General features: G+C 51.8%; 2 protein-coding genes across 10 annotated transcripts in view; both read right to left on the bottom strand.

Annotated features, from left to right (window-relative positions):
* CUL9 (cullin 9) overlaps positions 1-10,104 on the bottom strand; it is a 29,663-nt gene extending 19,559 nt beyond the window's left edge. For 4 of the 9 annotated variants that reach the window (XR_003531117.1, XM_027664637.1, XM_027664641.1 and 1 more), the window contains exons 1-6: positions 9,906-10,103; positions 9,251-9,309; positions 7,540-8,148; positions 5,107-5,261; positions 4,210-4,743; positions 708-846 (exon numbers count right to left, since the gene is read on the bottom strand). Coding sequence is in view for 8 of the 9 variants with exons in the window: in XM_027664637.1 (XP_027520438.1) it covers positions 708-846; positions 4,210-4,743; positions 5,107-5,261; positions 7,540-8,134 (1,423 nt within the window). In the remaining variant the exon portion in view is untranslated. Of the gene's footprint in view, positions 1-707; positions 847-3,864; positions 3,962-4,209; positions 4,744-5,106; positions 5,262-7,073; positions 7,171-7,539; positions 8,149-9,246; positions 9,310-9,905 lie in introns of those variants that run through there. The other 5 variants (XM_027664644.1, XM_027664638.1, XM_027664640.1 and 2 more) reach the window with 5 other exon arrangements.
* A 3,011-nt stretch (positions 10,105-13,115) lies between these two features.
* SRF (serum response factor) lies at positions 13,116-26,847 on the bottom strand. Its single transcript, XM_027664647.1, has 8 exons — positions 26,695-26,847; positions 25,100-25,366; positions 19,928-20,186; positions 19,410-19,589; positions 17,696-17,815; positions 16,806-16,997; positions 16,200-16,276; positions 13,116-15,933 (listed from the first exon to the last, which is right to left on the bottom strand). Exons 1-8 carry the CDS (start codon positions 26,764-26,766, stop codon positions 15,838-15,840), a joined length of 1,263 nt encoding a protein of 420 aa, XP_027520448.1. The 5' UTR covers positions 26,767-26,847; the 3' UTR covers positions 13,116-15,837.
* Positions 26,848-26,857: the final 10 nt, after the last annotated feature.

Raw genomic sequence — 26,857 nt, 5'->3', positions numbered from 1 at the left:
TGAAAGCGAGTAATTAGCTGCTGATCTCATCTACATTCTCTCTCTTGCAACAGTTAAATCCAAACCACTCTACACAAAAGATGTCCAAGAAGATAACAGCTATGATAAAAGAGTTACTTTAACGGGTTTCCCTGGCCAGGGTCATGTCAGACCTGAACAAGAAAGGGATATCTAAAGTCTTGATTCCCCTTTTATGTTCTCCCAGTACAAGGCTAAAGGATTCTAGTAGATGCTGCAGATGTCTTATGAAAACAGTGCTTTAATACTCACCTTGTCCAAAGCTTAATGGTATGAAATTAAACAAATTGTTGCTATGTTAATGCTTTTAAAAATCCTCATCGCTTATTTAAGGGGATCTGAGTTTCCCTAAAGCAGCTTCCTCTCAGAGAAATTCTACATTTGAGTTTTGGCAATTTGTTCAGTTAATTCAAACACACAGTTTTGAACGTTGTAGTTTAAATTAAATTTTATGGGGTTTATACCATTACTTTTATTATATCTTGAGAGAAGTCTAGGGTTCAAAAATACTCCATGCAACCACAAGCCGTGTAATGACTTAAATAGCTCTACATGGTCATACAAACTAATATTGCTTTCTAAACTCAACCTGCTACTTGCTATGTGCTTGGCCATATAAAGATCACCACTCAAAAACATCCCACAGCAGAAAGAAAGAGATGATATACACACACAGCACATAATCTCACCTGTGTCTAGATTAAAGCTCTTTATTGGACTATATTCCTTTTCCTGAGCAGCAGGATCTTCCCACCAGTCTCCAAAGCCAATAATCTCCAATATTTCCCAACGCATCCAGTAGATTCGACCTGTTGACCGCCATAAAACCTGTGGGTGAAACAGATCTAAGTGATCAGATCTCTTCACTCATTCAATCCTCATGCTACATTTGTGCTCCCCAATGCATGGAGACAGCAAGCACTGTTCAAGTAGAAGACTACACAATTCACATACAGATTTCAGCACACACATTGTCTAGTTTAGAGGCATACCATCTTTACTAGCTTGTTGCCCTGGTTACACCTAGATCTTTATTTTTAAAAAAACACCAATTTTGCCTACAACCTACACACTACAGATCTCATTTAGCACAGCAGCAGTGACATGAGTGCATCCAGTTAATCATGCCTGGTCCAAAAGTGCCAAGCAGCCTTGGGAAAAGCATATAAAGGAAGAACATAACCAACATCACCTTGAGGCAGATGAGCTGTATATAAGGTGTCTCAAGGCACTTTTATACCTTGGTCATTCACCAACCCTCTCATCTCAAACAGGTGTTGGGCTCTTGACAAGCATGTCTGAAATACAGCACTTGTTTCCTCTGCTTTGTTCAAGTTGCCCTTCAAAAATCAGAAGGATTTTTTTATGGCTTCCCACACCATACTTTTACATTTGCCCTTCTGAGCAGATGGAGAACTCAGTAACAGCAAGTATAACATGTGAGTAGCTTTAAAAACCAGCAGAAAAACATATGGTTTGCCTGTTCCACTGAGCTCTTTTGGAGTTACACCAGTGCTACTACAAGCCCATTGTGCTGGAAAGCTAAAGAGATAAGATGCTGAAAGACTTTAGGAAAGTATTATATGGAAAGAAGTTGAGTTAAACTACACACAACACCAAATAGTCTTCAATGATTCCCTGACCTAAACTAGTTATGTACCAAATTCGATCTCAAAGGAGTCATGGCAAGATATGGTTGCAGGACCAGACAACAGTGAAACTCTTTCTTTGGAAGGCAAAGAAAGCAATAGAAAACAAAGAAACAAAGGAAAGATGTGAAGAGGTAAGAGACAGACTCATGATGGACTGGTCCCAGTTGCCATTCAGATCTGGTTTTGTCAGTAGTGTGAGCCTTACAGATAACGTACTGAAAATAAGTCTGGATGGAGCAACTGCGAATTCATTCAACCTAATTAAACAGAAAAATAGACAGGAGAGGGAACCCAAGGGACCAACGGGACAAAGGGAATTAAAGTTAACAGTACACTTCAGCTCAACATTGAATTAAAAACCCTTTGAAATTTATGTCATAGGCAATAGGAGAAAAATGTGAAAGCAGCTTGGTGCTCTTTCCATGTGCCCAGTTACATTAAGAGTAAAAGCAAGTAAATGCTTATAAGAAATAGAAACCACAATTTTAGGAAAACACAGAAATCAAGAAGCATAAGGACAAAGAGAGAATCAGTAGGAAATACATTACCTTTGCAATTTATCTTTATGGACTGGATTATAATAGAAGAGATTTATAAACCACTGAAAAGTAAGATGCAAAGCAGTTATTCACTTGAGGGGGCCCAAAATGAAACATCGCCTATTCACGGTCCAAAACTAGAAAAATCTTTCACCAAGGCACATGGAAGATAGGGAGGTGATTCAAGACAACGAGTAAGGCTTTACCAAGGACAAGTTTTGCCTGGCCAACCTGGTGGCTGTCTATGAGGGAGTGACTCCATCAGTAGACAAGGGAAGAGCTACCACTGTCACCTCTCCAGACTTGTGTAAGGCCTTTGACATGGATCCCACAACATCCTTTTCTTTAAATTGAAGAGATATGGATTCAATAGACAATGAAGAATTCATTAAATGGTCATATCCACAGGTCAACAGCTCCATGTCCAGATGGAGATCAATAACAAGTGGTGTCCCTCAGTGGTCTGTATTGGGACCAATACTGTTCAATATCTTTATCAATGACAGTGGGATCAATTGCACTGTCAAAAAGTTTTTTGACAACACCAAGCTGAGCAGTGCAGTTGACAGGCCTGAGGGAAGGGATGGCATCCAGAGGGACCTGGATGAATTCGAGAAGTCAGCCCAGAGGAACCTCATGAGGTTCAACAGGGCCAAGTGCAAGGGCCTGCACCTGAGTTGGGACAAACCCTGGTACCAATCCAGGCTGGAGGACGAAGGGATTGAAAGCAGCCCTATGAAGGACTTAGCAGAATGGTGGATGAAAAGCTGGACACAACCCAGCAATGTGCACTCACAGCCCAGAAAGCCGACGACACCCTGGGCTGCATCAAATGCAGCATGTCCAGCAGGTCGAGGGAGGCGACTCTGCCTCTCTACTCTCCTCTGATGAGACCCTACCTGGAGCACTGCATCAAGCTCTGGAGTCCTCAGTACAAGGGATGGACCTGTTGGAGCAGGTCCAGAGGAGGATCATGAAAACAATAAGAGGGATGGAACACCTCTCCTATGAGGAAACACTGAGAGAGCTGGGGTTGTTCATCCTGGAGAAGAGAAGGCTCAAGGGAAACCTTATAGTGGCCTTTCAATACTTAAAGGGGGCGTGTAAGAAAGTTGAGGAGAGACTTTTCAGTAATGCCTGTTGCAATAGGACAAGGCATAATGGTTTTAAACTGAAAGAGGGGTGATTTAGATTGGACATAGAGTTGTTCTTTACAATGAGGGTCATGAAACACCAGAACAGGTTGCTCAGAAAAGATGTAGATGCCCCATCCCTGGAAACGTTTGAGGTCAAGTTGGATGGGACTCTCAGCAGTCTGGTCTAGATGAAGATGTCCTGGCTTATTGCAGGGGGCTGGACTAGATGGCCTATAAAGGTTCCTTTCAACCCAAACTGCTCTATGATTCCTCCCCCTCTTAAAATATTGAAGCCTTTTCCTGACCTCTGGCACAAACTTAGCAAATACGCAGCTCTTTTCAATAGAAACTCTCAGCTGAGGTCTACTCACCTAAAGGGCATTTTTAAAGGGAAACAGATCCCAACACATACTCACAGATCAAAAGCAACAACTATGTAGGCTGTGTTCAACCCACTGAGAACAACAATGTGCCATAAACACTGTAATTCACATACTAAGGTTTAAATTCTTTACGTACTTTTTGCTGTGCTACTCATTTGTGTCAGCTAGCCTGTTCCTAAATCACCCTCAAGATCAAACCAGCACTAGGGACTGCTCCCAGGACACAGGATATAGCCACCTGTTTCAGAGACCAAGAAATCTTAGCAGCACAACCTATACTAAGCCAGACTAGCTTTCCTCACAACCCACACCTCCAGCTCTGAAAAGTGCGTTTTTTGCTAGGACAGATGTAGACAGTGATACGTATTATGATACATCTATTGTTCAACTTCCTGCACATAAAGACATCATTAGAAATCATCAGTCCCTGTGGTCACTCCCCTCTGCCACCCCAGCCAGAATATGTTCGCCCATGACATACCTGTACTGTGTGCATGCTGTTAGTGCTCTGAAGAAACTCGCCTTCCTCCCCAGCTCTAACGTCACCACAGTCCTCCAGCAAGCGCACCCTCATGCCATGCACCAGGTTTGCCTGTAAGTACTCCACATAGTCACTGCTGTCTGCGAAGTCTGACAGAGTCAAGAAGGTACGGCCCTGCTTTTTGTGGGGACCATGGTTTGAACTGAGTACAGGCATTTGGACAGCAGTGCTGGCTGGAGTCTTGTGCTGGAAGATGGAGCGGGTGGTGCGAGGCCGGAACTCCTGTCGGGGCGACAGCTCTGGCTTGTGGTTGTGGTTCCAGCCCATCGCGTGCACCAGCTCCGAGATGAGGTTTGCCATGGCCATGCTGAACTCAAACTCCTGCTTCACACGGCTCCTCTCCTCAGGGAGCAGGCTGGGTACAGCGCACCCCTGCTGCTCCTCTCCCTGCTCCACAGCACTGCTCAGCTTGTCCAGGAGAGAAGTGACACACAGGTAGCGCTTCACCAGGACAAACAGCAGCTTCCCAGGGATCTGCAACAAGCACAGCTCTCAGACTCAGCCTGCAGAGCACCTCCAGCTCCCAGCTCTCTCCAAGCCACCAGCTCATCCACAGCCAGGATCCCAGGAGAGCTCTGGACCAGCTGGCAGCAGCAGAGACCTCTCAGCCCACCCTTGTCTCCCTGCTCACAGAAAGGCTTCCATGTACCCCTCCTCCACTGCCAGCCTCATGCCAGGCCCAGATCCTGTGCCAGCTCTCCCAATAGCAGTCCTGCTCAGCTGCCCAACTCCAACTACCTTCTTGTCCCAAACAAGGACACTGCCCTGGCCCTCCACTCCCACCCCTCCTGGCCCCTAAAGCCCCACAGGCCCAGGGCTGGCAGGGCCTGCCACTACCTGTGGAAGGTGAATCCCCTCAAAGGACATGCACTGCTCTTCAGAGGATGTTATCTCAGCAAACAGCTCCAGCAAGGTGCAGCGACTGTCAAAGTCCATGTGCTGCTCAATGCCATCCTGCTGGCTCAGGGACAGCAGGACATAGGCCCGGCTCTCTGCAACAGCAACAAAAACTCTTCAGGCCCCATAAAGACAAGCCGCACCCCACCCTCCCTGCGAGAGACAGATCCACAGGCAAGGAACAGCTTTGCTGCTCCCTGTCACCTGAACCATGTTCTGTCCTTCCATCTGGAGTGGCAACATTTTGCTCCACAATGTATCTTTTCTACCCCTAAAGCTGCAAGATTCACCCAAAGCAGCAACCCAAATAACTGACTACAGATCAGGGTCCCAGGGAAGAAAAGAAGTTTTAACCTCAATCAGCCCCTCATCTGCCCCACTTCAGAGCTGCATGAACTCAGACACTAGGACAGGGAAAGCCAGATCTCTTGTGGGATACACCACAACCAGCAACCTTCCAGGTGCACCCAAGCCTCATCAGGCACTTCCAAGTCGTGGCAGCTCCTCTTAAATGAGAGAACTGGGTGAGGATCAGCCTCTATCCTCCAGGCCAAGCCCTTTGGTACCAGTCTTCATTGCAAGGGTATGCGGAAGGAGACTGTCTGTTCCTCTAAGTGTACCTAGTCAAGGACCTTTTCACCGCAAAAAGTGAAAGAAGGAAGCCATAAATGATAACATAAAGAATCACAAACGTGACCGACAAATGCTAATGGAGGCAGTGAGGAGAAACAAATCTGGTCAGTCACAATAATTAGTAAGGACATCTGGACTTTAAGAATGATTATTTTTCAGTAAGATTATCTGAGTAATTGGAATTGGCAAGGAACACAAAAGAAGATGCACAGAAAGGAATATAAAAGGCACCGGTTGTGTCTAAAGCATGGCTAGCCAATGCACTTGTTTGACAGCCCTGTACTTCATTGGCACAGTTTGTCCTACTGTTTTACATCCTCTTATTAAATCTTTTCTAACTCTCTCTGCCCCGTGTGTGTGTGTACTGCAAGCACTCTGTGCCAGCTACTGGTGAGACCTGTGCAAATTGCATTTGGTACTAGGAACTGGAGCCTAACTGGGGGGTGGGAGCCCTGTGGAGTCAGCAAGTGGAGAGACTGACAGTTGGAAATGCCACTGCCCTCTGGATCTGGGGAGGGTCTCACGGATTTGAGCCTGGAGCCAGCTACTGGGAAGACTGGCGTACAGTGGACTCAGTACAAGCTACTCAAGTCTGATCAGGGTGTAGGTGTCCCTGGTCTGAGGTGCCAGCTACTGGGGCAAGTGCAAGGGTCTCAGTGTTAGTGACTGGAGCAGGGAGGGTCCTCGGCCATCAGCCACTGGGGACCGAACAGTGTGTGTCCCAAAATACAGCTACTGGAAGGGAGGCAAGCTACTGGAAGGTCAGCACCAGCAGCTGAAGCAGGACTGCAGTGCCTGGTGCCAGCGGGAAAGGGCGAGTATCTCTATCTTCCCCAATCCTGCTGGGCACGGAGCGTGCATTTAATTTGTTAGCAAAACTTCACGCTGGATTAGCTGGAAAGTAGCAGGTCCTGGGTCCAGACCAAGGTATGAGGCAGGTGGTGGTCTGTGCTGGAAGTCCCAAGGGACTTGTGAAATGTGGACTGTGGGAGGAACAAGTGTCTGAGTGCTATATGTTTGTCAGCAAGCATCGAGCTTGACAAATGGATGAGCAGGGGGACTCCTGAGGCTGGTAGGCGGGCTTGGATCCAGGCACAGGTGCAAGACAGACAGAGGGGCCATGCTGGAACCCAAGGGATCCATGAATGTATGTGTAATTGTGAACCTGGAAAGTGCAGTGTGTGCTGGCAGGAGCGACCTTCTGTCTCGGCTGGACAAAGAGCAGGAGGGGACACAGCTGTCTGTGCTTGTGTTTATGTGAGTCTCGTAAGTACGTGCTGTTGAAGACGGCACCACACCACTGTCCGTGCCCAGCCTTGTCAGTGTCCTGCATGTGTCTGTGCTCTGGGATAGCTTTGCTACTGGTTGAACCTGCAAACGGGAAAGTGGCAGCTGCACCCCTTGGGCTGAGGAACCCCAGACTCCTCAGGCTAGGCTCTAGCGGCAGAGCAGGACAGGTGCTGGGACTGCTGGAGGAGACAGCCACCCCTAATATTCTTTAACACTCCTAACAATTAATTAGCATCCCAGCTCAGAAACCTGTCAGGGGTTTTTAACTCTTACAGCACTCCAGACAACTACAACTGAGGAAGTTTGGAAGATCCAGACTGATTCTTCCCTGTTTGCCAACAAGCCCCAAGGCGTGCTGCTTCCCAGGCATCTCACCCCCACAAAAGGACTGTCACCCCTCAGCTGCCCAGCAGCAGCTCCACAGAGGCACTGAGCAGCAACAGCCCCCACCTGCATCCTGCGAAGCCAGGGTCCGCAGCATCTTGCCGGCACCGTGGCGGATCTGCTTCTCCCGGTGGCACAGCATCTTCATCAGCACGTCCAGGGCTCCCGTCTCCCTGAAGGCACCCGCCAGAGAGCCAATGCCGGCGTAGGCGCTCAGCACGTGCACAGTGTTCAGGATGGAGCACTTGGGCGTCCCGGCCTCGGCCACCTGCCGCATGGCTCGCTGCACCAGGCTCCTGACATCAGCCTTCATCTCCAGCAGCGAGGCTTCGTCCAGCGAGACATCTGCAGCCAACGGACTCGGTGCCTTCTCCTCCTTCACCCACAGCCCTTCCAGCTTCCTCTTGCCCAGCAGTGCTGGGCAGCTGGCACAGACCTCTTCTGCAGACATCCACATCGAGATGTTCTCTGGCTTGGTCTCTGCACAGGAGGCACTGCTGCCTCCCGCTGCTCTCTCTTCCAAGCTAATCACACTCCACTGGATCAGGTATTCAGTCCGGCCGTTGCGGCCTCGACGCTGCCGGAGCAGCTTCTCTGGATAGGCCTGCAGTTTGGGTCCCAGCTGCACAAGCAGGTTGCCATTGTGCTTCTCATTCACCATGGCAGCAGATGTGCCTGCAGAGACAGAAGGGAACCAGAATCAAGCCTTTATTTCTGAGCTGCATCCTAGGGAAAATGTGAGAGCACCTCAGCTGCCTGACAGTAGAAGTGGTTGAGGTACAGCTTTTGATCCTGAGACCCTACACCCAGGATAAAGCTCTGAAGGAAAACCTATTTTGCAAAGGTTCACATTCACCTTCCAAGAAAATAAGACAGCATTTCATATACAAAACCTGTTCCCACCATCACAGGCACACACAGACAGAGGTTCTCCTCAAAAAAAACCCAAACAAGGCAAAATGGTCCCTCTTATAAGACAGCAAATAATGACAGGAGACTTGGATCCTGTTCTCATTTCTGCCATTGTCTGCAAAATGACCCTCCCAAGTTGCTGTTTTTGCACTTCTATCTTTTCTCTTGTTAATTACCATTTATTTGTTTAGACTGCAAGTTTACCCAAAGCTAAAGACACTCTCACTGTGGAGAGGGACCTTCACCAGGCCCTGAATAATGAGCAATTTCTTAGATCTACTTCATATACATCAAATCAGGTCAAAGTCACTCAGTATTTCCTCCTTGACCTCTTCTCAGAATTCTTTGCCTTTACAATGTTTCATTAATGGACAAACTCAACAAACCCAAAAGATTGCTACTCTCTGACTGTTCTGCATATTTTAGGACTACAAAGAAGGCGTGGTGCTTCTCTGCTTGGATCTGTGCAAAGAGGAGTGTGGAAATAATTTGCTGTCCAAGGCTGAGGGACAGCAATCAGCTGGCCAGCTGCAAACACCATGGACTGGCTTTGGATTGACTTCACTACTACAGAGGATTCCAGATTAGTCTGATAGGAAGGTTCTCAGAGGAGCTCAGGTAGGTGGCAGTGGGAAACACAAGAACAGGCTCTCCTGTCACACATGCCAGTAAGAGAAGCAGCGAAGCAAGATCCTGTCCACTGGTGGTAACACAAGTCATTCTCAAAAAAGGAGTTAAGACACAACAGAAACAGTCAATCCAGGTATAACCAAAGAAGACACTAACCATCAAAGACTATGACAGGCACATTCAAAATGTTTTCCAGGTGCTGAGAGAAGCAGTCTGCCAAGAAATTCATACCTACCTTCAGTTGTGCCTTCCTTGGAATTTGCAGCAAGCCAGATGGGAATCTTCTTGGAGTCTCTGTAATAAAAGGACCAAGTTATTGTCCTGTACTTTGTAACAGTGTTTAGATGCCACACAATAAGCCAAATAATCATTTTCCTTAAATGAGCTTGGATGGTGCATACGCACAGAAAAAAACCCATCCTACAAGGTTCACATAAAATGAAAATCAGAGTAAAATGGAAGTCTCTGTGAAGTTTGGTAACTTCACCCCATTCCCACATCATGCTATTTAGCATGAAAAAACCTCTTTCTAGCGGAGCCCAGAAGGGGCCCAAATGGCCTTCTAGCTAGGAAGGGGAGAATTTGGGCTTAGGGCACCTGAAGTATTGCTGCACCACGTGTGAATGACGTGCACTGGAGGCCACAGTGCCCAGAACTGAACTGTCAGACCGCTGTGACACAGGCTCTGCACTCTGTGTCAGAGCTGTGATGCCGAGTCCACCAGGCATCACAGCACGGCGTCCAGCAGCCCAGCTCAGCACAGCCCGACCTCCCACCGCGTCGGGACGGTGGGTCCGCACAGGCGCGGGCAGGGCCCCTCGCACCGATGTGCCTCGGCCGCTCCGGACACCCCAGCGAGCCGCGCCCCACCGTCCGGACCCCTCGCTCACCGCTGCGCCGCCGCCCCCGGAGCCACAGAGAGGCCGGGCAGGGCACGGCAGAGCCCGGCCTCGGTGCACGGGGGGCCGACCGACTCTCGGCGCGGGGAAAAGGAAGGGGCCCCTCAGGCGCTTGCCCCGTCAGGAGGTCTCGTCCCCGCTCGGCGCCGGCTCGGCTCTCCCCGCGCACTCGGGGCGAAGGCGCGGCAGAAACTCGAAGGCTCCGCCGCGGGAGCTGCCCCGGCGCCACCAGGAGGGACCGGAAGCAGCAGCACCACCCGCCGCGCTTCCGGGTCCACACTACGGGAGGCGGCGAGGGACAAGGAACGGCGGAGGCTGCGTGGTACGCGCCTCTCGTCCCTCGGAATCTCAGAACGGATCAGGCTGGAAGGGACCACAGCGGGTCATCTGGTCCAGCCTCCCTGTTCAAGCAGGATCATCCTACAGCACCTGGCTCAGGATTGTGTCCAGACAGTTCTTGGAGACTCCACAACCTCTCTGGAAAATCTGTTCTAGTGCACGGTCACTGCACAGTAAGGAAGTTCTTCCTCGTGTTCAGGTGGAACTTCCTGTGCATCAGTTTCTCTCTGTTGCCTGTTGTCCTATTGCTCGCCACCACCGAGCAAAGCCTGCCTCCATCCTTTTGGCATCCTCCCTTCAGATACTGATAGACATTGATGAGGTCCCCTCTCAGTCGTCTCTTCTCAAGGCCGAACAGGCCCAGCTCCCTCAGCCTGTCCTCGTAAGGCAGATGCTCCAGTCCCCTAATCCTCTGTGTTGCTCTCTGCTGGACCCACTCCAGGATCAATGTGTCTCTTGTCCTGAGGAGGCCAGAACTGGACACAGCTCTCCAGGTGATCCTCACCAGGGCTGGGTAGAGGGGCAGGATCACCTCTCGATGTGCTGGCAATGCTTTTCCTAATGCACCTCAGGATACCACTGCCCTTCCTGGCCACAAGGGCACTGCTGCCTCCCCTTCCCAGGTCCCTCTGGGGCGAGGGGATGCAAGCTGCAGCTGCAGCTGGAGCTGAAGTGCAGGGGCCTGTCTGTGGCCACACAGCCATGGGTCACAGGGCTGCTGTCCCTCCCTGCCGGTGGTGAGAGGCAGAAAAACATGGAAGATCAGATTATGTTCTGATTCTCCTAGCTAATATTAGAAATGAGAAGAAACGGAGATGGGAGCTGAAAACTGCACCCGCCAGAGCTCAAGAAGCTTTTTGATAACATGTGTTGCACTTTGCGTTGGTACAATTTCTCTGGTGATTAATTGTCTTCATCAAGGGCTGTAGCAGAATGGGTGGTAGGTAGGCTAAAAGCATGTCATGTCAGCACTAACATTATTATTGCAATAATAATGTAATAATAACCATTAATCAAAAATTACAGCAACATCAGGCCTGTGGCCCTGGGATGGTTCCAGCCCTGCATCCAGCCTGTTCGGCTTCAGTGATAGCTGTGCTGGCTCTTTGCAGGTTTAGGCCCCTGAGACTGTCCTGTTCTCAGTGTTGCTAGAGAGACAATTGAAGCCTGTTGCACACAAGTTTGTCCTGTTTCCAGTTCCTTTACACCTTTGGTGTAACACTGTAAAATCTAAATTCTTATCCTTTATCCATATTTCCCTTCCTTGGTAGGCCTCACAGCAGTCATCAGACTGATAGAAACCTGGATTGTGGCTAACATTTGTTTTAAATTATAAACAAACATTAAAATCAGCTAAATAGATGAGACTCTACTTTCTTATTTGATGCTGGAGCAACTTCATGTATGTGCCCAAATTAATTTCTACCCCCAGAACTAATGCAACTGATCAGACAATTTCTATGTTTTACAATAGCAATCAGCAATTAATCCCAACAATATAATGGCAATTAACTATAGGCTGGATAAAGCAGTGCAGTACTGCATCAGTTTGTGAGACCATCCTCTAAAGCTGTGGCACCAGTGGTGGACTGTAAATGTTCATGTTTCCAAGCCAGGCTCTTGATTTTCACCATTAGTGCATGTAATCTCTGCTGATGTTATTGATGCTCTCTTTCCGGAATCCCATGGATGCTCTTGAAATCTCCATGTTCTCAATTAACATGTCATTTTCCTTCCCCATTCACTACCAAGACATCTTGTTTGTGACACTGAGAGGTTTTCTGTGGTATTCACACGGCCTGCTTATGTCTTGGCTCCAATAGTCTTGATTCTATGCTTAGTAGGTCATTTATCCTAAAAATAAAGATTACGTCTGTGTTATCTTGCTTCATATGTCACAGACAGCCCCCTGTGCACAAGTGACATGGGATTGCTTGTGCTGATAGGAGGTTTGTGGTGCTGAACCACGAGACACACCTGTGTAGGCATGCTGCACATGGGGCTAGCTGTGGTGTAACCTGTAAAAGTGAAGCACCTCACTTCCTAATGGGGCAAGAGCCATTTGAGCTGTGTTTTGCTCCTAAGCACTTTCTGTGCAACCTTCTCTCCTGCTGCACTATTTTCTCCAAACAGCACTGTGAGGAAAAGTGCTGTGTCTCCACTGCACAGACTTTTATCAGTGCTAAGCTTTCCTTGCACCATACTGGTATCTGCTCCAGGATCTGATGCTAGATAGCACCATTTTTAGCTGGCATACTGTTGCCCCAGCAGCCCTGAGGATTGTAATGAGCCCCTTTCCTTTTGGTTTCATTCACAGCTTTACACACTTTACTGAGCCCCCATGTGCCCTTGACCTGGCTTCTAGGCACCTGCCTTTGACCTGACTTCATGCCTCTCCAGTTTGGATTTTGAATATTGCCGTATCTTCTCATAGCAGTTTTCTGCAGGGAATTTAACAGTCCCCCTGCTCCTCCCTATTAACATCCATGATTTAGAACAATTCTTTTTCAAAATTCCCCATTCCTCCTCATTCCTGGTTTTTACTTCTCTTGACTGACACCATGCCCTGCTTACCACCAACACTGTTCCAGAGCTTTCAGAAAGGACAGCCCTCACAGCCTTGCTGTCAGCCAAAGGCCCCCTCTGGTCCTGCACTAGGTCTGGGACTTCCAGAGTCTCACCTGTGCAGGAGGCAGTAGGGATGGAGAGTTTTGCAAAGAACCCCTCTTTGCCACATCAGGCTCAGACAGACCCTCATCCTTGACAGTAAACAGACCGATGCAGGAATCTGCCTTTGATCCCCATGCATTGCCCCTAAGGTACGTGTCATCCCCTCCCGCAAAGAATGATCGAGATCCCAAATCTGTGCACAAAATGATAACATTTATTGAAAGAGTAATTTTTTTTTAATACAAAAGAAAGCTCTGTACATAGTACTGTGATTACTTCCACATCCTTCCAGAAACACAACCCTGGAAACTGGAGGGAAAAAAAAATAATCCCAAACACACTTATGCGTACACACACACGCACACACACGCACGCGCGCACACACACCCCCCTCAAGCCAGTAAAATTAACTAAAAATGTCACCACACAATAAATGCCATTTCATCCCTGATACACAAGTGTTCTTACAAGTCTGCACTTAAATAAAATACACCATTAGCGTTTAACCAGCAGTTGCCTTTGGGGAGCCAGGGAGGGGATACAGTCAGACACCCTGTAGCAGCAGGGGCTCTCCCACCATTCTGGCCCAACAGCTCTGCTCCATAGTGCTAGCACAAGCAAAGCAGAGCAAAGCCAGGCCACACTGACGTGCTGGGGCAAAGGACAACGCAAACCCCAAACCCACACTTCTCCCTGGATGAACTCCTAGGTACCCAGATTGCTTCGGAAGCATTACTGAGCAGTTTTCATACACCTAGCAAAGGGACATGGCTTAGCACTCCCATATGCTCTGAGCTGCAGTGTATGCATCACTCTTAGAGCAAGGACACTAAGGGGAGGCAGCATGCAATGTCACTCTCACCAACTCTCCACAAGCCCTTCCCAGGCTGTTAACAGATCAAGGGCTGAAAGACCCTTCTGGGAATTCTTTGTACAGGGAGTTTGGAGGGAACCTGCCCATATCTGTGCACTGCAGAAAGGCTGTAGAGGGGGATCTACAGCCCAGATCTTCAGCTAGGGGTTCAGAAGATGCTACCTGCACAGCAAGCATGGAGAACAGGGATTAGCCACTGCTGGTCACTCACCACACCCAGGGAAGAGTGGGGATGCCTAAATCCCTTAGACAGTCACAGGCAGCACTACTGCACACCAAGAGCAGTGACAGAACAGCTGCAGGTCCCTGGACCAGAAGTGAACAGGGTGATCATCAGAAAACCCAGCTCAGCTCTGGCTCCCATGCACGCTACAAATCCCCTGCTCCTGAGGAATGGGTTTCCCACTTCTAGAAACTAGCCACTGCTGCACTTGCTTTCTGCCCATTGAGCCCAGAATTATGAGTCCTCAGTATAGATAAGTGGGAAACAAGCATCCCACTCAGTTGAGCTTGATCCCTGGCACATGCTGGTGGATGAAGAGTGTGGCTTAAACGCTAATGCTGAGGAACATGTCCAAGGTTACAATACAAACTCAAAAGCAAGGCCCCTTTCCTGCCTCCATGCCCACCCACCCACCCCTCTCCCATCCCCCTGGTACAAACCCCATTAAAACTGTACAGGAGCCAAACTTTTATTCCTTAAAGAATTACATAAATACTGAGTTTAACACTTAGAAAAATAAAGTAATTTTCTTTTTTTTTTTTCTCCAAGGCTTCTTTTGTCTTTAACTTAAAAAAAAAAAAGTTACAGTAGCTGCTTCTTCTCCTAAGGATTCAGCAGCTTCTCTCACTTGCTCACTCTCCCTCCAGGGACAGGGCTAGGTAGCGGAGCCATTCACAGCAACTCCCATGCAGGACCAAGCATGCTCCAGCCCTTCTCCCCCCAGCCTTGCTGAGCCTGTACAGGCATCACAGCTGTTCCTCCACAGCTCAGGATGGCCTGCAGATCACCCTGATGCTCAGAGGAAGAGCCTGGCACCTGCCCAGCAGCTCAATGCCCCATGGGCTCTTCCCTTTGACATTTGAGTTGTTTCTCCACCTAGCATCAGACACAGAAATTTAGAACACGCCGGCTGGAGCTGCAGGGGCACGTAAGAAGGATGCAGCCACGTTCCCCTGGGTGTACGGAGTCCACAAGCAGTGCGAGGGCTGAGAGTGTGGGGCTGAGCAGAGCACAGAGCCCCTGAGGAGCTCTCCAGGGCATCATTGTGTTCCTGGACATCTACAGACCACCTCAGCTGTGCAAGGGCAGGCGCTGGGGCTGGGCCAATCAGGCTGAAAATCTGCCAGGCAGCCCAGTGAGGAGGCACTAAGGGCAGAGGGCTCACTGTAGTGCATACAAGGAGGACAGGGCCACGTGCCAACAGCTGTGCCCTGCCCTCCAGAAGGAGGGCGCACAGGCCCAGAGATGCACATGCAAGCTGGCCCCTCTCTCCCGTCCAGAGCCCAGGGCGAGTTGCTGCAGCCAGGACCTGTCACCCCACAAAGGCACATTGCTGAGGCCAGCAGCACAGCCTCAACCCACTCTGCTCTGAGCTGCGCCTGCGTGATGGCTCCGGGACCGAGCTGAGCCCCACGCAGAGTAAACACTCATGGGCAAGGTGACTCGGAGAGCCCAGAAGGAGCCAGAGCCTTCAGCTGGGAATGGCCCGCAGTATTTATTTACAGTGCAGAGCAATCCTCCCCTCGAGAGACAAATTTCTTTGGCTGGCGTGAGACAAGCACAGCTATTGCAGCATCCAAATGCCCCAAGCCCTGCATGGCCCCAGCACCGCTCCACCCCAGGTGGGTTCTGCAGCCCCACGCGCATGCCTGTGTGCGTGGGGGGGGGCGAGTGCGTGTGTGTGTGTGCATGTGTGGATGAAGGAAACGTGAAAAGGCAACAATAAATAACTGGTGCAGTCTGTATGAGAAGGAATTGCCACCAGCCCCGACACTGGCATGACAAGCCAGGTACAAAAGGCTGGCAGCAGAGGCCTCTCAGTCACTCTTGGCGCTGTGTGAGGTGTCCAAGTTGACCACCTGCAGCTCCGTCAGGCTGCTGCCACTGCTGCTCTGCTGCCCGATGACAGCCATCTAGAGAGAAAAGGGAGGAGGACCAACTGGGGGACAGCATGCCCTGACACCATGCATGCCAGCAGCCAGGGGGGCACTGTCCCTCCTGGGCACCTGTCCATAGAGGACAAAACTGCATCACCCAAAGGTGGGTGGCACTGACAGCTTTCCCAGACCTTGAGGACTGACCCTACCCAGCCAGGTCTGCCCATCTACACAAAGGATGTGCAGGCAGGAGCAGAGCAAGAATACTCCCTGAACACCTGCAAGTACTACTCTGTGCCTACCTGGTGAAGCTGGACAGCTGAGACTGGGATCTGAACAGTGCCTGATGGGGCTGTCAGGAACACTTGGGGGACGCCACCTGCCACAGAGAGAAGCACAAATGACACTGTCCCTTAAACAGTGCTCCCCACTTGGATCCATTCTCTGAGCTCCATGGAGCTTCACAAGGACAAAGCTGCCAGTCTGCATACATGGAGGCATTCCAGAAGAAAGCCACATGCATTAGTTTTCCAGATGCTGGGAGAAGCAGGCACAAGTCCTCAATCCAAGTCTTGACCACATGGCTTCATGCTGTTTAGTTCCCTCATGCAACCACACAACCTCTCCAGAGTCTCCTAGCTCCCTCTGCTGCCTGCCCCACACGCCACCCATCCCAGAATCCCTCACTCTTTTTACCCAGCAAGAGCTCAAGCAATCCTTTGCACAAGAGAATGGCAAGATCTACAAGTGCACATCAAGCATCACCCTTGCCAGGCATTTGTACAGCCACTAGGACTGCTGAGAAGAAAATTCTTGGAAAGTAACATACAGCATAAATACATGCAAGAGGAGAAAAATTAGGATGTGGGTGCACTTTAAGGGAGCACTGACCCAGACAGCTCTCTTACCCTGATCCTGGACCTGGCCGTGGGACACCTGCATCGCCGAGGGCGCCTGTGGGAAAGCGTTGAGGACTGCAAGTCCACCGTCCGCAAGGCCAGATGTGGGCGCATACATCACCGCGTGTGGGCTGGGGTACATCATGTGGCCACCCACAGTGGTTGGCACAGACGACGTCATGATGGTCGCTGGGAGGGTCACTGGCACCAGGACAGACTACATGTGAGCCATATGAAAGGGGTCTGCCACACTCACATGCCTGCTCAGCACCCCTCAGCCACGCTGTGCTGAGGCATGGTGCATGAAGATACCCATCTTGTCTCCCAAGCTCTTGGGGAAAAGTCCCACAGATCAAGTAGAAGAGCTCAAACCTCTCCTTTCATGAGTATGAAGGGGCAGAAAAGCACAGTAGTCAAACATCCCAGGACTAAATTCAACTTGTATCTCAAGTTCCCTGATGAAGCTTTAATAAAGCTGTTGACCTAGATTCAGCCTGCATCCAGGCACCTGAACTCAGAATTTGCCAACAAAGAGATGTCCTCTGCATAGACAATAAAAATCTCAAGCAGATGTGAGCCAATGCCTTGTGAAGCAATGCTGCCTCACTAAGAAACCATCTGAGAACTGGGTAACCTGTTCCCAGCTCCATGCTGTAAGAGTTAACGATGTATCTGGAGAAGCTCTGAAATCCCTTGGAAGGTGCCCTAGGCACAGCAGCGTCTATCTAGATATGGCGTAGCACAGGAGCTGGCAACAGGGATCAAGACACCTGGGAAACTGTCAGAAAGGCTGGGATAGAGTTGGTCTGAAGAAGGAAACTGGGCAGGGAGCAAGCATGAGGTCTGTTGGTGTGGGTTGTTATCAGCAGTGGTCAGGAAGGCAGACAGAAGGTGGTTACCTGTTCCGCTGGAAGAGGTCTGGGTAAGGTCAGTGCTGCTGTCACTAGAGGGAGACGTTTGCTGCGGTGCCTGGTGCACCTGGATCGCTTGGACTGGGACCTGCTGAGCCATGGTACCACCTGGGGAGAGAGAAGAACCCATGAGCCTGTGGCTCCACAGGGATACAGGCACTCTGGACCATGTGAAAGCGCCGCAGTCCTTCACTGGCTGCATACAGTTCCACAGCATGACACTGCACTGGGGAAGGCTAGAAAAAAGCAGCATGTGGCAGAAACCAAAATGTGTTCTTTCCTGGCACACGGGCCAAGAAGGTAGCTGGCCCACAGAGCTCCAGAGAGTAAAGAACAGGCCACAACAGCTTTTGCCAAACTTCCAGGCATGGTTCAAGAACATCTGGGGCCCTCCTCACCATTCCTGGCCCCACCAAGACACAACACAGAATATGCTGGGAGGAGAGGGCCCAGCATATGCCTCTCCAGTGCTCAGCCAGCTCTGCAAGGATCATCTCGCTTCACCCAGCAGAACCGCAAGAGCCCAAATGCGCAAACCAGCTGGGCTCTGCTGCCTTCACAGTCTGGAGATCAGCTCCATCCTCCACAGGGCTCTAGGCCACTGCTATCTCAGAGCTTGTGACCTCAAGGACAGCACAGTGCCCTACACAGGCATTACAGAACACATGGCCTCAAGGCATTGAATCCTAGAGGTGCAGGGGCACAGCCACACAGCCTCTGGCCCAGACTACTCACTGCAAAGCAATTCAGCTCCAGAAACAGAGCTTAGCACAGAAAGCTCCCCTAAGGCTGAGGTCCTGTCTCCAGAGGGAAGAGTAAGGGATGTCAGGGAGCAGGAATCACTGTCCACCTTGCTCAGACGGGGCATCTCCCCACACATCACACGAGAGAGACATACATCAGTTATTCTCTTAGTTCCTCCAGATCACAAGGGAAATCCAGACCCCTTGCACGGGATCATACTGTCTGCCAGGGTCCATGGGAGCCTTAAGCATTCCAAGAAAGTACACAGGCTATCAGACTTGTTGACTTGGGCACAAACAGGTAGGACACAAGAAATACTGTCATACCAATGCTGGTCCTCAGATGATGGCTGACCCACAAAGGAGAGCCTAACCCTGTTCTGAAACTCCAGCCAAGAGCATGTCCAGCCACAGCACCACACCTGGAGAGCCTTGACTCAGCACAAGAAGAAATTCCTACAAAGGACAATGTACACAAGGAAGCACAGCAGCACCACTTCTTCACGCTGTGTCTCCCCCTAATCACTGTGGTTCAGTGACTGACTGCAGACCCCAACACAAAAGCCAGGGCAGCTGCTACTCAATAAGTAGCCACGGGGCACCTGAGCCCCTGTAGTATCCTTCCATCAATTCTAGCACCACAGTTCAGCCTCAGCACAGCTGCACTGGAGACCTGTCTCCTCTGTGTTTGCTAGCCACAGGCCAAACCCTGGAGCAGGAGACTGAAAACCCACTGCTTCCCTTGGTCTGTATCCCCCAGGATGCCACTCCTGCCTACGTCAAGCATTCTCTGCCCTGTCTTCCCATCTCTCCCCCAAAGCTACAACAAGGGTACTCTGTGCTCTGCTTCCTCTGTGCTCCCACCTCAGTCAGTGGTCAGTTGTGTGGCCAGGACCAGGACCCGCACAGACACCTCCATCCCCCCATCTCTAGCAAGCGGAGGAGAAGCGAGTGCTGACCTGTCAGCGACACGATCTGCCCTCCAGCTCTGGCAGGGAAGCGGAAGACTGTCTGTTGTGCCTGCTGCAGCTGTCCAGCTGTACCCGTGACCACCTGGCCCTGCTGGCTGGAAAGAGCCAGAGAGTGCGGCTGTAACTGAGTGAGAGGAATGGTAGGGGTCCCCGGAGAAAGGGAAGCACCTGCCGAAAGGAGGGAGAAAGAAAGGCTTTGTCACCACCAGCTCTTTTCACTCCCTCCAGGCTTCTTGGTGCTGTCCTGGGGTCCTAGCTCAGCTCCCTGCCACCTCCCAGCAGCAGGGCCAAATAGCAGCACTCTAAGGAAACAGTCACTACATGACCCTCCCCCAGTCACTGGCCTGGCTGAGTTTGGACAAGGAATCTCAGCCAGGTTCACCTTACAGCAACAACCCACTCTGCTTCCCTTCTGCCACTAGGCCTCCTCTTCCCCAGAGAGAACAGCAACATACTCCAGGTGCAGAGACAGGTAGATGCAGCCCTCAGCCCCTAAAGGCACTGACCTGACATGAGGGTGAAGCCAGTGGGTATTGGCATGAGGCCCCCAGACGTCACTGCACTGGCTCCAGTAGTCTTCAGCACTGTCCCGTTGGCACTGGTGACGGCATTGGGGCTGATGCTGGCAGACACTGGTGCCAGGTAGTTAGTGATAGGGAATGACGGGCCACTGCTGACCTGCATGGAGGTTGAGGTGGTGGGGGCTGTCTGGATGGACGTTGTTCCCGGCAGGTTGGTGACAGCGAATGCGGGTTTCAGTGCATCCTACAAAAGGAGAGATGGTGAAAACTCAGACCAGCCCATAAGACATCTGCCCACGACACCAAATCAGGCTCTGTAGGTTGCATCCCCTTGCCAAACCATACCCTCAATAGCCTGCTGCCAGCACATGGAGGAGAGCCAGGGCAGCAGAGAAGAGTTGCTTGTACAAACATGAGGAGACTGTACCCAATAATGCAGCATGAGGAGAGCTAGTGAGTGCTCAGCATAAACTCTGGATACAAGCCCAGGGCCACACAGATCCCCTGAGAGCCTTCCCTGCAATGCATCAGGGGAAAAAGCAACCCTTCCCCTCCCCAGGAGTCCCCAAAACATCTAAGAGGAGAATAGCCTCTTTTTGGCACACAACAGGTAAAAGCAGTCCTTGCAGGGACAGACATAAAGGCATACACTGCCTCCTGTCAGGAACACACAGCACTTCCCTTAAGGCAGGAAACACACAACCGAGAACAAGCCGAGAACTGGCTCTTAAAGGCAGCTGTACGCTGAAGGCAGCAAGGGAGAGGTGAGCAAAGGCAAACCTGGACACTAGGGAGACACAGACCTGACAGCAGCTTTGGCAGGCCCTGGGGAATGCCTCAACAAATCTCCCAGAGCAAAGGCAGTAGAAAGCACCTATTTGCAAATCTACTAGCAGGAGACGGGCACAAGACAAATGCTTCCAAAGGACCCTACGTGTCAGCTACAGCCAGCACACAGCACAGTCCTGCAAGGAGCATCAGAGCTCTACGCCTGAGGACAGCATTACCAGAGAAGCTGAGCACCAGGGAAAGGGCCCTGTGCTGGGCCAACACTAGCCTCAGAGACTGGCCTGCCAGGTCTGGAACAAGGGAGGAATGCGTGTGCCAGGCTGCAGAGCACATAACACCCTAGTTTCCACAGCCACAAAGCACGAAGCTGGATGTGGCTTGGGTCTGCAGAAACCAACCAAGCCTTGCTGTCTCTAACAGTTATATTTCACCTAACATGCCTCTGTACGCCAAATCCCCTTTCAAATACCCAGGGTCCCCATGGCTCCTCCCCTGCCCTGCTCATCTGGCCAAGAGCACACTAAGAATGCACTGCTTCACAGGAGACCATGTCACAAGTCACAAGGGAACTGCCATCCCCATGTCCTGCCTCAGCTGCCAGTAGGCCTGGGAAGAGTTAAGGCTGCCACACTCCCACCCCTCCCACTGCAGGCTGGTGGGCCCAGCTCTCCCACGTGCTAAGCCTTGTTCCCAGCTTGTCAGGCTGCCAGGAACAAGGAATTCACAGCTCAACGAACAGCTAAAAAAGGGAAGGCAGCCCATTTTGGACAGGGGGATCCAATCCCAGGCACTCAGTCGTGCCCCAGGGCCTGGGGAGGGAGGAGAGCAACACCCTTGGCACGGCAGTGCCTGAAGTCCAAATTAGAAGAGGCACGTGATAACAGAGCAGAGCCCAGCAGAAGCACTTTCCATTAGCTCAACCACAAACTCCTGCCGTCGCACAGGGGACACAGGAGGCTGTGGGTGCCCTCCCCATGTGGGTGACAGGGCAGAGCTCTCCCCAGCCCACTGAAGAGCCAGAGCAGAGTGGGGCAGGACAGATCCTGTTCCCAGTTGGAAAAGCCAGGGTTCCACATCCCCTGCTATAGCTCTAAAGCAGTACACCCTTGAGACATAGTCCCCAGGCAGCCAGGGCACTCCATTCTCTCAGGGCTTGAGGAGACATCCCAAAAAGTTCACAGCACTCTACTCAAGAGGATTTCCAGGGCTCCCTAGAAGCATAAGGGCAAACCTCAGTATCATGAGAGCAGCAAAGGTGCTCGGAGAGTTGTTGCCAGCAGGCTTGAACCATGCATACTCCATCTCTGCACTCCCTGTTCTGACACAAGGGAGACTCGGATTCCTTCCATCTTTATTGTTTGTCTTGGGCTGCATCAATAGCTCCCAATACAGAAAGAGCTGGGAAAGGCTTTGGGATTGGACACCCGCTGCCACATACCCATGACTGTCTGGGATGCCTCAGTGACCCTGGGCTCCTTGGCTTTCCCCAGCACCCTGCAAAGCCCAGACTACACACATGAGGCCAGCCTTCAATAGGAGCCAAGCCATGGATCACCTTCATCAGAGGTTACCCAAGGGGCCATGGACAAGCCTCGAGGCAAACAGCAGCCCTGAACTCCATTCCCTTCCTGATTCATATCCATTCCTGCTGCATATCCATTCCCCATCACAGCTCAGTGCAAACTTCAGTTTGCAGAGCAGCGTCTGGGAACAAGCACAGAGCAGAGAGGTGCAGCATAGCAGCAGATGTCTGCCCACACCCACATCACTGCTTTAGAGAATGAGCGGATCACATAACCACACCCAAGAGACTGCACACGGACAGTGTCCTTTGGGGCCTGCAAAAGATGAGACAGGTCAGTGCACAACAGTATCATCACGAGGATACAGCATGCCCCAATCCCAGTTGTGGTCTGAGCTCAGCACCATGGCAGAGAGTTTGGGTCTGGCACACCAGGAGAGTCTCATAGCTGCTGCTGGTTGTAGCACAGAGGAATGCCAGCAGGCTGCTGACTGCAGGTAACAGCCTGGCTGCATTGTCTTCCCAACTCTGCTGCAGCAGCTGAACACAAGCAGGTTTTGTCCACACAGAGATCTGGAAAGCAGAGTTTACACAGGAAGGCCAGGAAGCCTCTCAGAGCATCCTACGTGGCTGGACCTGGTCGTCCAGGCTCTGAATCTCCTGCCACCTCCTCCAGTGAGGTACCTGTGTAACCCAGCCATGTGTACCACTCATCCCTCAGCAAATGCCAGCCACCTAGCCATTGCCCACCCACAGGCTCCCTTGATTCTCAAAGGACTTCTTGGTCTATCTGAATCGGGCTGATCTCCGCCAGAGCACCAAGCAGACTTCCAGGCCTGCAGAAGGCACAGCAGGACTGGGGAAGGTTAGGGTAGGACTGTCCCCAGCCCCAGGGCTTGCCTTGACAGGAACTCTCAGCAGGCCAGGGTGGGTTTAATCAGAATATCAAGCAGAAGACAGGGCCATAGAACTCCTCCAGCCTCACATCAAATGCTGGCTGTGGCCACAAAGCACCTCACACTAAGCATTACCACTGGGATGGAGCTTGCAGTGTTGCATCGGAAAGTGGGAAAAGAGAAGTTGTGTTAAGAAGATCTCTGCAGAGTAAGTGCACCCCAAGAGAACAGTTCATTTGGGGCTAATTAGCAGTACTTTCAGGAAGAATCTAAAGGGAAATGATGTGGACAAGTCCCGTGCTAGGGACGGATCAGCTGCCACACACAGTGCTTCCTGCACCTCCAAATTACTCCAGGTACAAGTAATTTGTCTCATTACAAAATGCTCACAGAACTTGTCTTTTCATCCAGGAGAAGCCCAAGAGACACAAGTCCTTACAAACATAGGCTGCACAAGGGAGAGATTTCTGGCGATAGCTGGCTCCTCTGCCTACTGGAAAGGGCTGACACAGCTCACACTGAGAATCAGAGGCACTCAGGGAAGACATGCCAGACTGGGATAGCCAGGACTGGTGTTGGGCTCTCATCAGAAGGAAGCCTTCCCAAGGACTCTTCTGGGCTCCTGTACAGAGTCTCCAGTCAGGAACACTTTGGCCCACCACAGCTCCTCTGTTTCCAGGGATCTCTGGGACTGCTGATGTTTCTCAGGGCTCAGCAGCAATAAGCTCGTGCTTGGTGCAGCACTGCACACATGTGGGGAAGTGGCCATGGAGGAATAGGGGCTGCTGGGCACCCAGCAGCACTGTGACCAGAGCTGTTGTGCTGTCATAGCATAAAAACAGGCAGCTGAACACTCCTGAAGCCCCAGACAACATGCTGGGCACATGTCAGGGCTGCACTCACTACCTTTGTGATTATTCCACAGAGATCTCTAGGTTCTATCTGCTTAATGTTTAATGGCTACTGCATGGCAAGGATGCTACTGTGGCTTGTACATAAAGGGTTGGAGAGCTCCTAGAGCAAGGCCACAGTTCACCTGGAAGGATACTTTTGCAGCAAGCCCGGTACTCATGTCACAGGCACAAGTACAGGACTGCTCTAACTCACAGCACCCAAGGGCACTGCACACAGATCTGGGAAGCTGTGGCTCAACTCCAAATTCAGCATGTCATCCCAGCCTTGCACCACAAACTTCCCTGCCTCCCACCTCCAAGTACCTGTGGACCCAAGCACCAGCCTGCAAAGGAAGTAGGAGGGATACAGGAGACGGCTTTCTTGCAACAGCTGTGAGGAACAGCATCAGAGAATGCAGGGATAAGACAGAGCCCTTCCAGCAGAAAAGCACCATTGCCTGACTCTGCACCCCCAGGCAGGCCACCCTGAGCAAAAGGCCGCAAGTAACACAGGCAGGCAATGGCCAGTGTCTGCAAGGACAACAGGCAGGGAGCAGAAATGGTCTGTCCAGCCAAATGTTTCCATTCCCCATGTCCTCCCTGCCCCCTTCCAAAACAGCACCAAAGCAAGAGACAGCTGCAGCTTATAAGGAATGTGAGGGGCCCTGCCAGGGACTCTGGCGAGGGAAACCAGGCCTTATAAGGCCATGGAGGCAGAATCAAATTTTTATCAATGAGTGCGAGAGCATGGAGACGCCTGGGGAGAGATAACAGTGCTGAAAGCTGGCCAGGGGGGTGGGCTGGGACAGTGGGGAGCCATGCTGCAAAGGCCAGGACCAGGACACCTGCCACTCGCTTCCCTCCCTCTTCAAATCACCACTGTTGTCAGCCAAGGAGCCAACCTCGAGAGCACACAGCACAAGCTCATTGCAGTTGCAGCAAAAGGGGATCCATCCCCAGCTCCGTAAGCTGCTATTTAAAGAGGCCTGGGGATGATCAGGGCTCCTGGCACAGGAGAGAATCAGAGGCACTCTGATTGGGTGCCCAGGAACATTACCTTGGTCTCCCCACTGCTGTCCGATTCAGACACCTGGTAGGTGAGGTCCGTCTCCTCAAAGCCCGTGGCACTCATGCGCTGATCAGTGGTGGGGTCCGAGCGTGGGGGTGAGTCCGGGGAATTGAGGCATGTTTGGATCAGCGCCTTCCCTGTCTCACTGGTGATCATGGGCTGCAGCTTCCGTGTGGCAAATGTGTACACATGGCCTGTCTCGCTGGCCACCAACAGGAGGACTTGAGTGCCAGTCAGCGTGGAAAGCTCGTAGGCCTGCCAGCAGCACAAGGGAAGAAGAGGGAGTCAGGGAAGTCAGAAGAGGTGACAGGGACAACATAAAGTGCAGGACAAGAGTCACTGCATGCCCCTGCACTCCCAGTATGGCTGTCCTGTTCCTCACACCAGCTCGGGCTTCCTGTCATGCCAGAGGAGCTGTGGTCTCTAAAACCAACCCAAGATTGGTTCTGTACAGGTTGAACTGCCTCGAGCTGTGCCTCCACCCCCTTTAGCATGCCCTTAGGTGATGCTGCCTGCCAAGAGGCCGCAGGTAGAGTGGTCCCCTCAGTAGAGCAGTCTGAGAACACAGGGACAATGAAATATCTCCATTCTGGAAATCCCACTCGCCTCTCTAGACACATCAGGATGTCCCTCCTCCTCACTTCTGTGAAAAGATGTTACTGGGCCTACACGTCTGTTACATTGTAACAATGTTACAATGTCTCTGCTACCTTGTTCCCCTTACTGACACTTCATTTGGACTAGGACCCAGATTCCTCTCTCAGGCTTCACAGTCCGGAGCACAGCTGCACCCAAGCACCACTGCACCATCCCCCAGGTGAATACCTGTGGACTAGGAAGCACACTCTTCATATGCCATCATTGCACACTACAAGCTTCCACAGACAGGATGTCCTAATTCTACATCCCGTACACCCAGGATGTGCCCAGTGGAACCCCATACCCATTCCCACCTTCCCAGGGTGCATGATGCCCAACTCAACTGGGGTGCAGCACTGCCCAGTTGTTCAGAAGATGCTATGAGCACCACCAGGGATGCAGGCGAGCCAGCTGCTTCCAATCGCCCACAAATTCCCCCAAGTTTCTAATCTGTCATTGCACATCAGGAACCACGGAGTGCACTCTGGACTGGCCGAGACGTGGCGTTAGTCCCTTCCGCGGCCCGAGGAGCCAGCCCTGCCGGGCCCCTTGGCGGGGCAGGGCAGCCCAGCTGTGCCACCAAACACCCAACGACGGCTCACAGCGTGGAGTGGCCCCGATCAGCTGCGGCCCAGAGGTGGACGCTGCACCGGGATGGGCTTCCCCAGGCATACCAGACGTCTGTAGACCGCCAGGCACACCGACATCCCCCGACCGCGGGGATTCCCGCTCCTGGCCGCCCAGCTCTCCGCCCGAGGCTCCCGCGCAGCCCCCCGGAAGGGGCTGGTGCCGGGCCGCGCCCCCGGTCCGCGGGACCGGGAAGCCGCCGCCGTTTCCGGGCACGGCCCACTCCGCGCTCGGCCGGGGTCCCACGGGCAGGTGGGACGCGGCCCACAGCCCGGGCCAGGCCGACCCCCTCGCCGGCCGTAGTCGCGGGGCCGCACCTTCTTCATGATGCCGGTCTTCCTCTTGCTGAAGGTGGTGTAGCGCCGCAGCTTGTTGTCGATGAACTCCATCTTGATCTTCACCCGGCCCCGCGTCTTCTTCCCAGGCTTGGCGCCGCTCACGGCCCCGCCGCCCCCGCCGCCGCTGTAGGCGGCCGCCGCC

This window comes from Corapipo altera, unplaced genomic scaffold, assembly GCF_003945725.1.
Source record: "Corapipo altera isolate COAL_440 unplaced genomic scaffold, ASM394572v1 76, whole genome shotgun sequence".
NCBI lineage: Eukaryota > Metazoa > Chordata > Aves > Passeriformes > Pipridae > Corapipo > Corapipo altera.
Note: the sequence above shows the minus strand (reverse complement) of the source record. Positions and strands in the feature narration are given on the sequence as shown.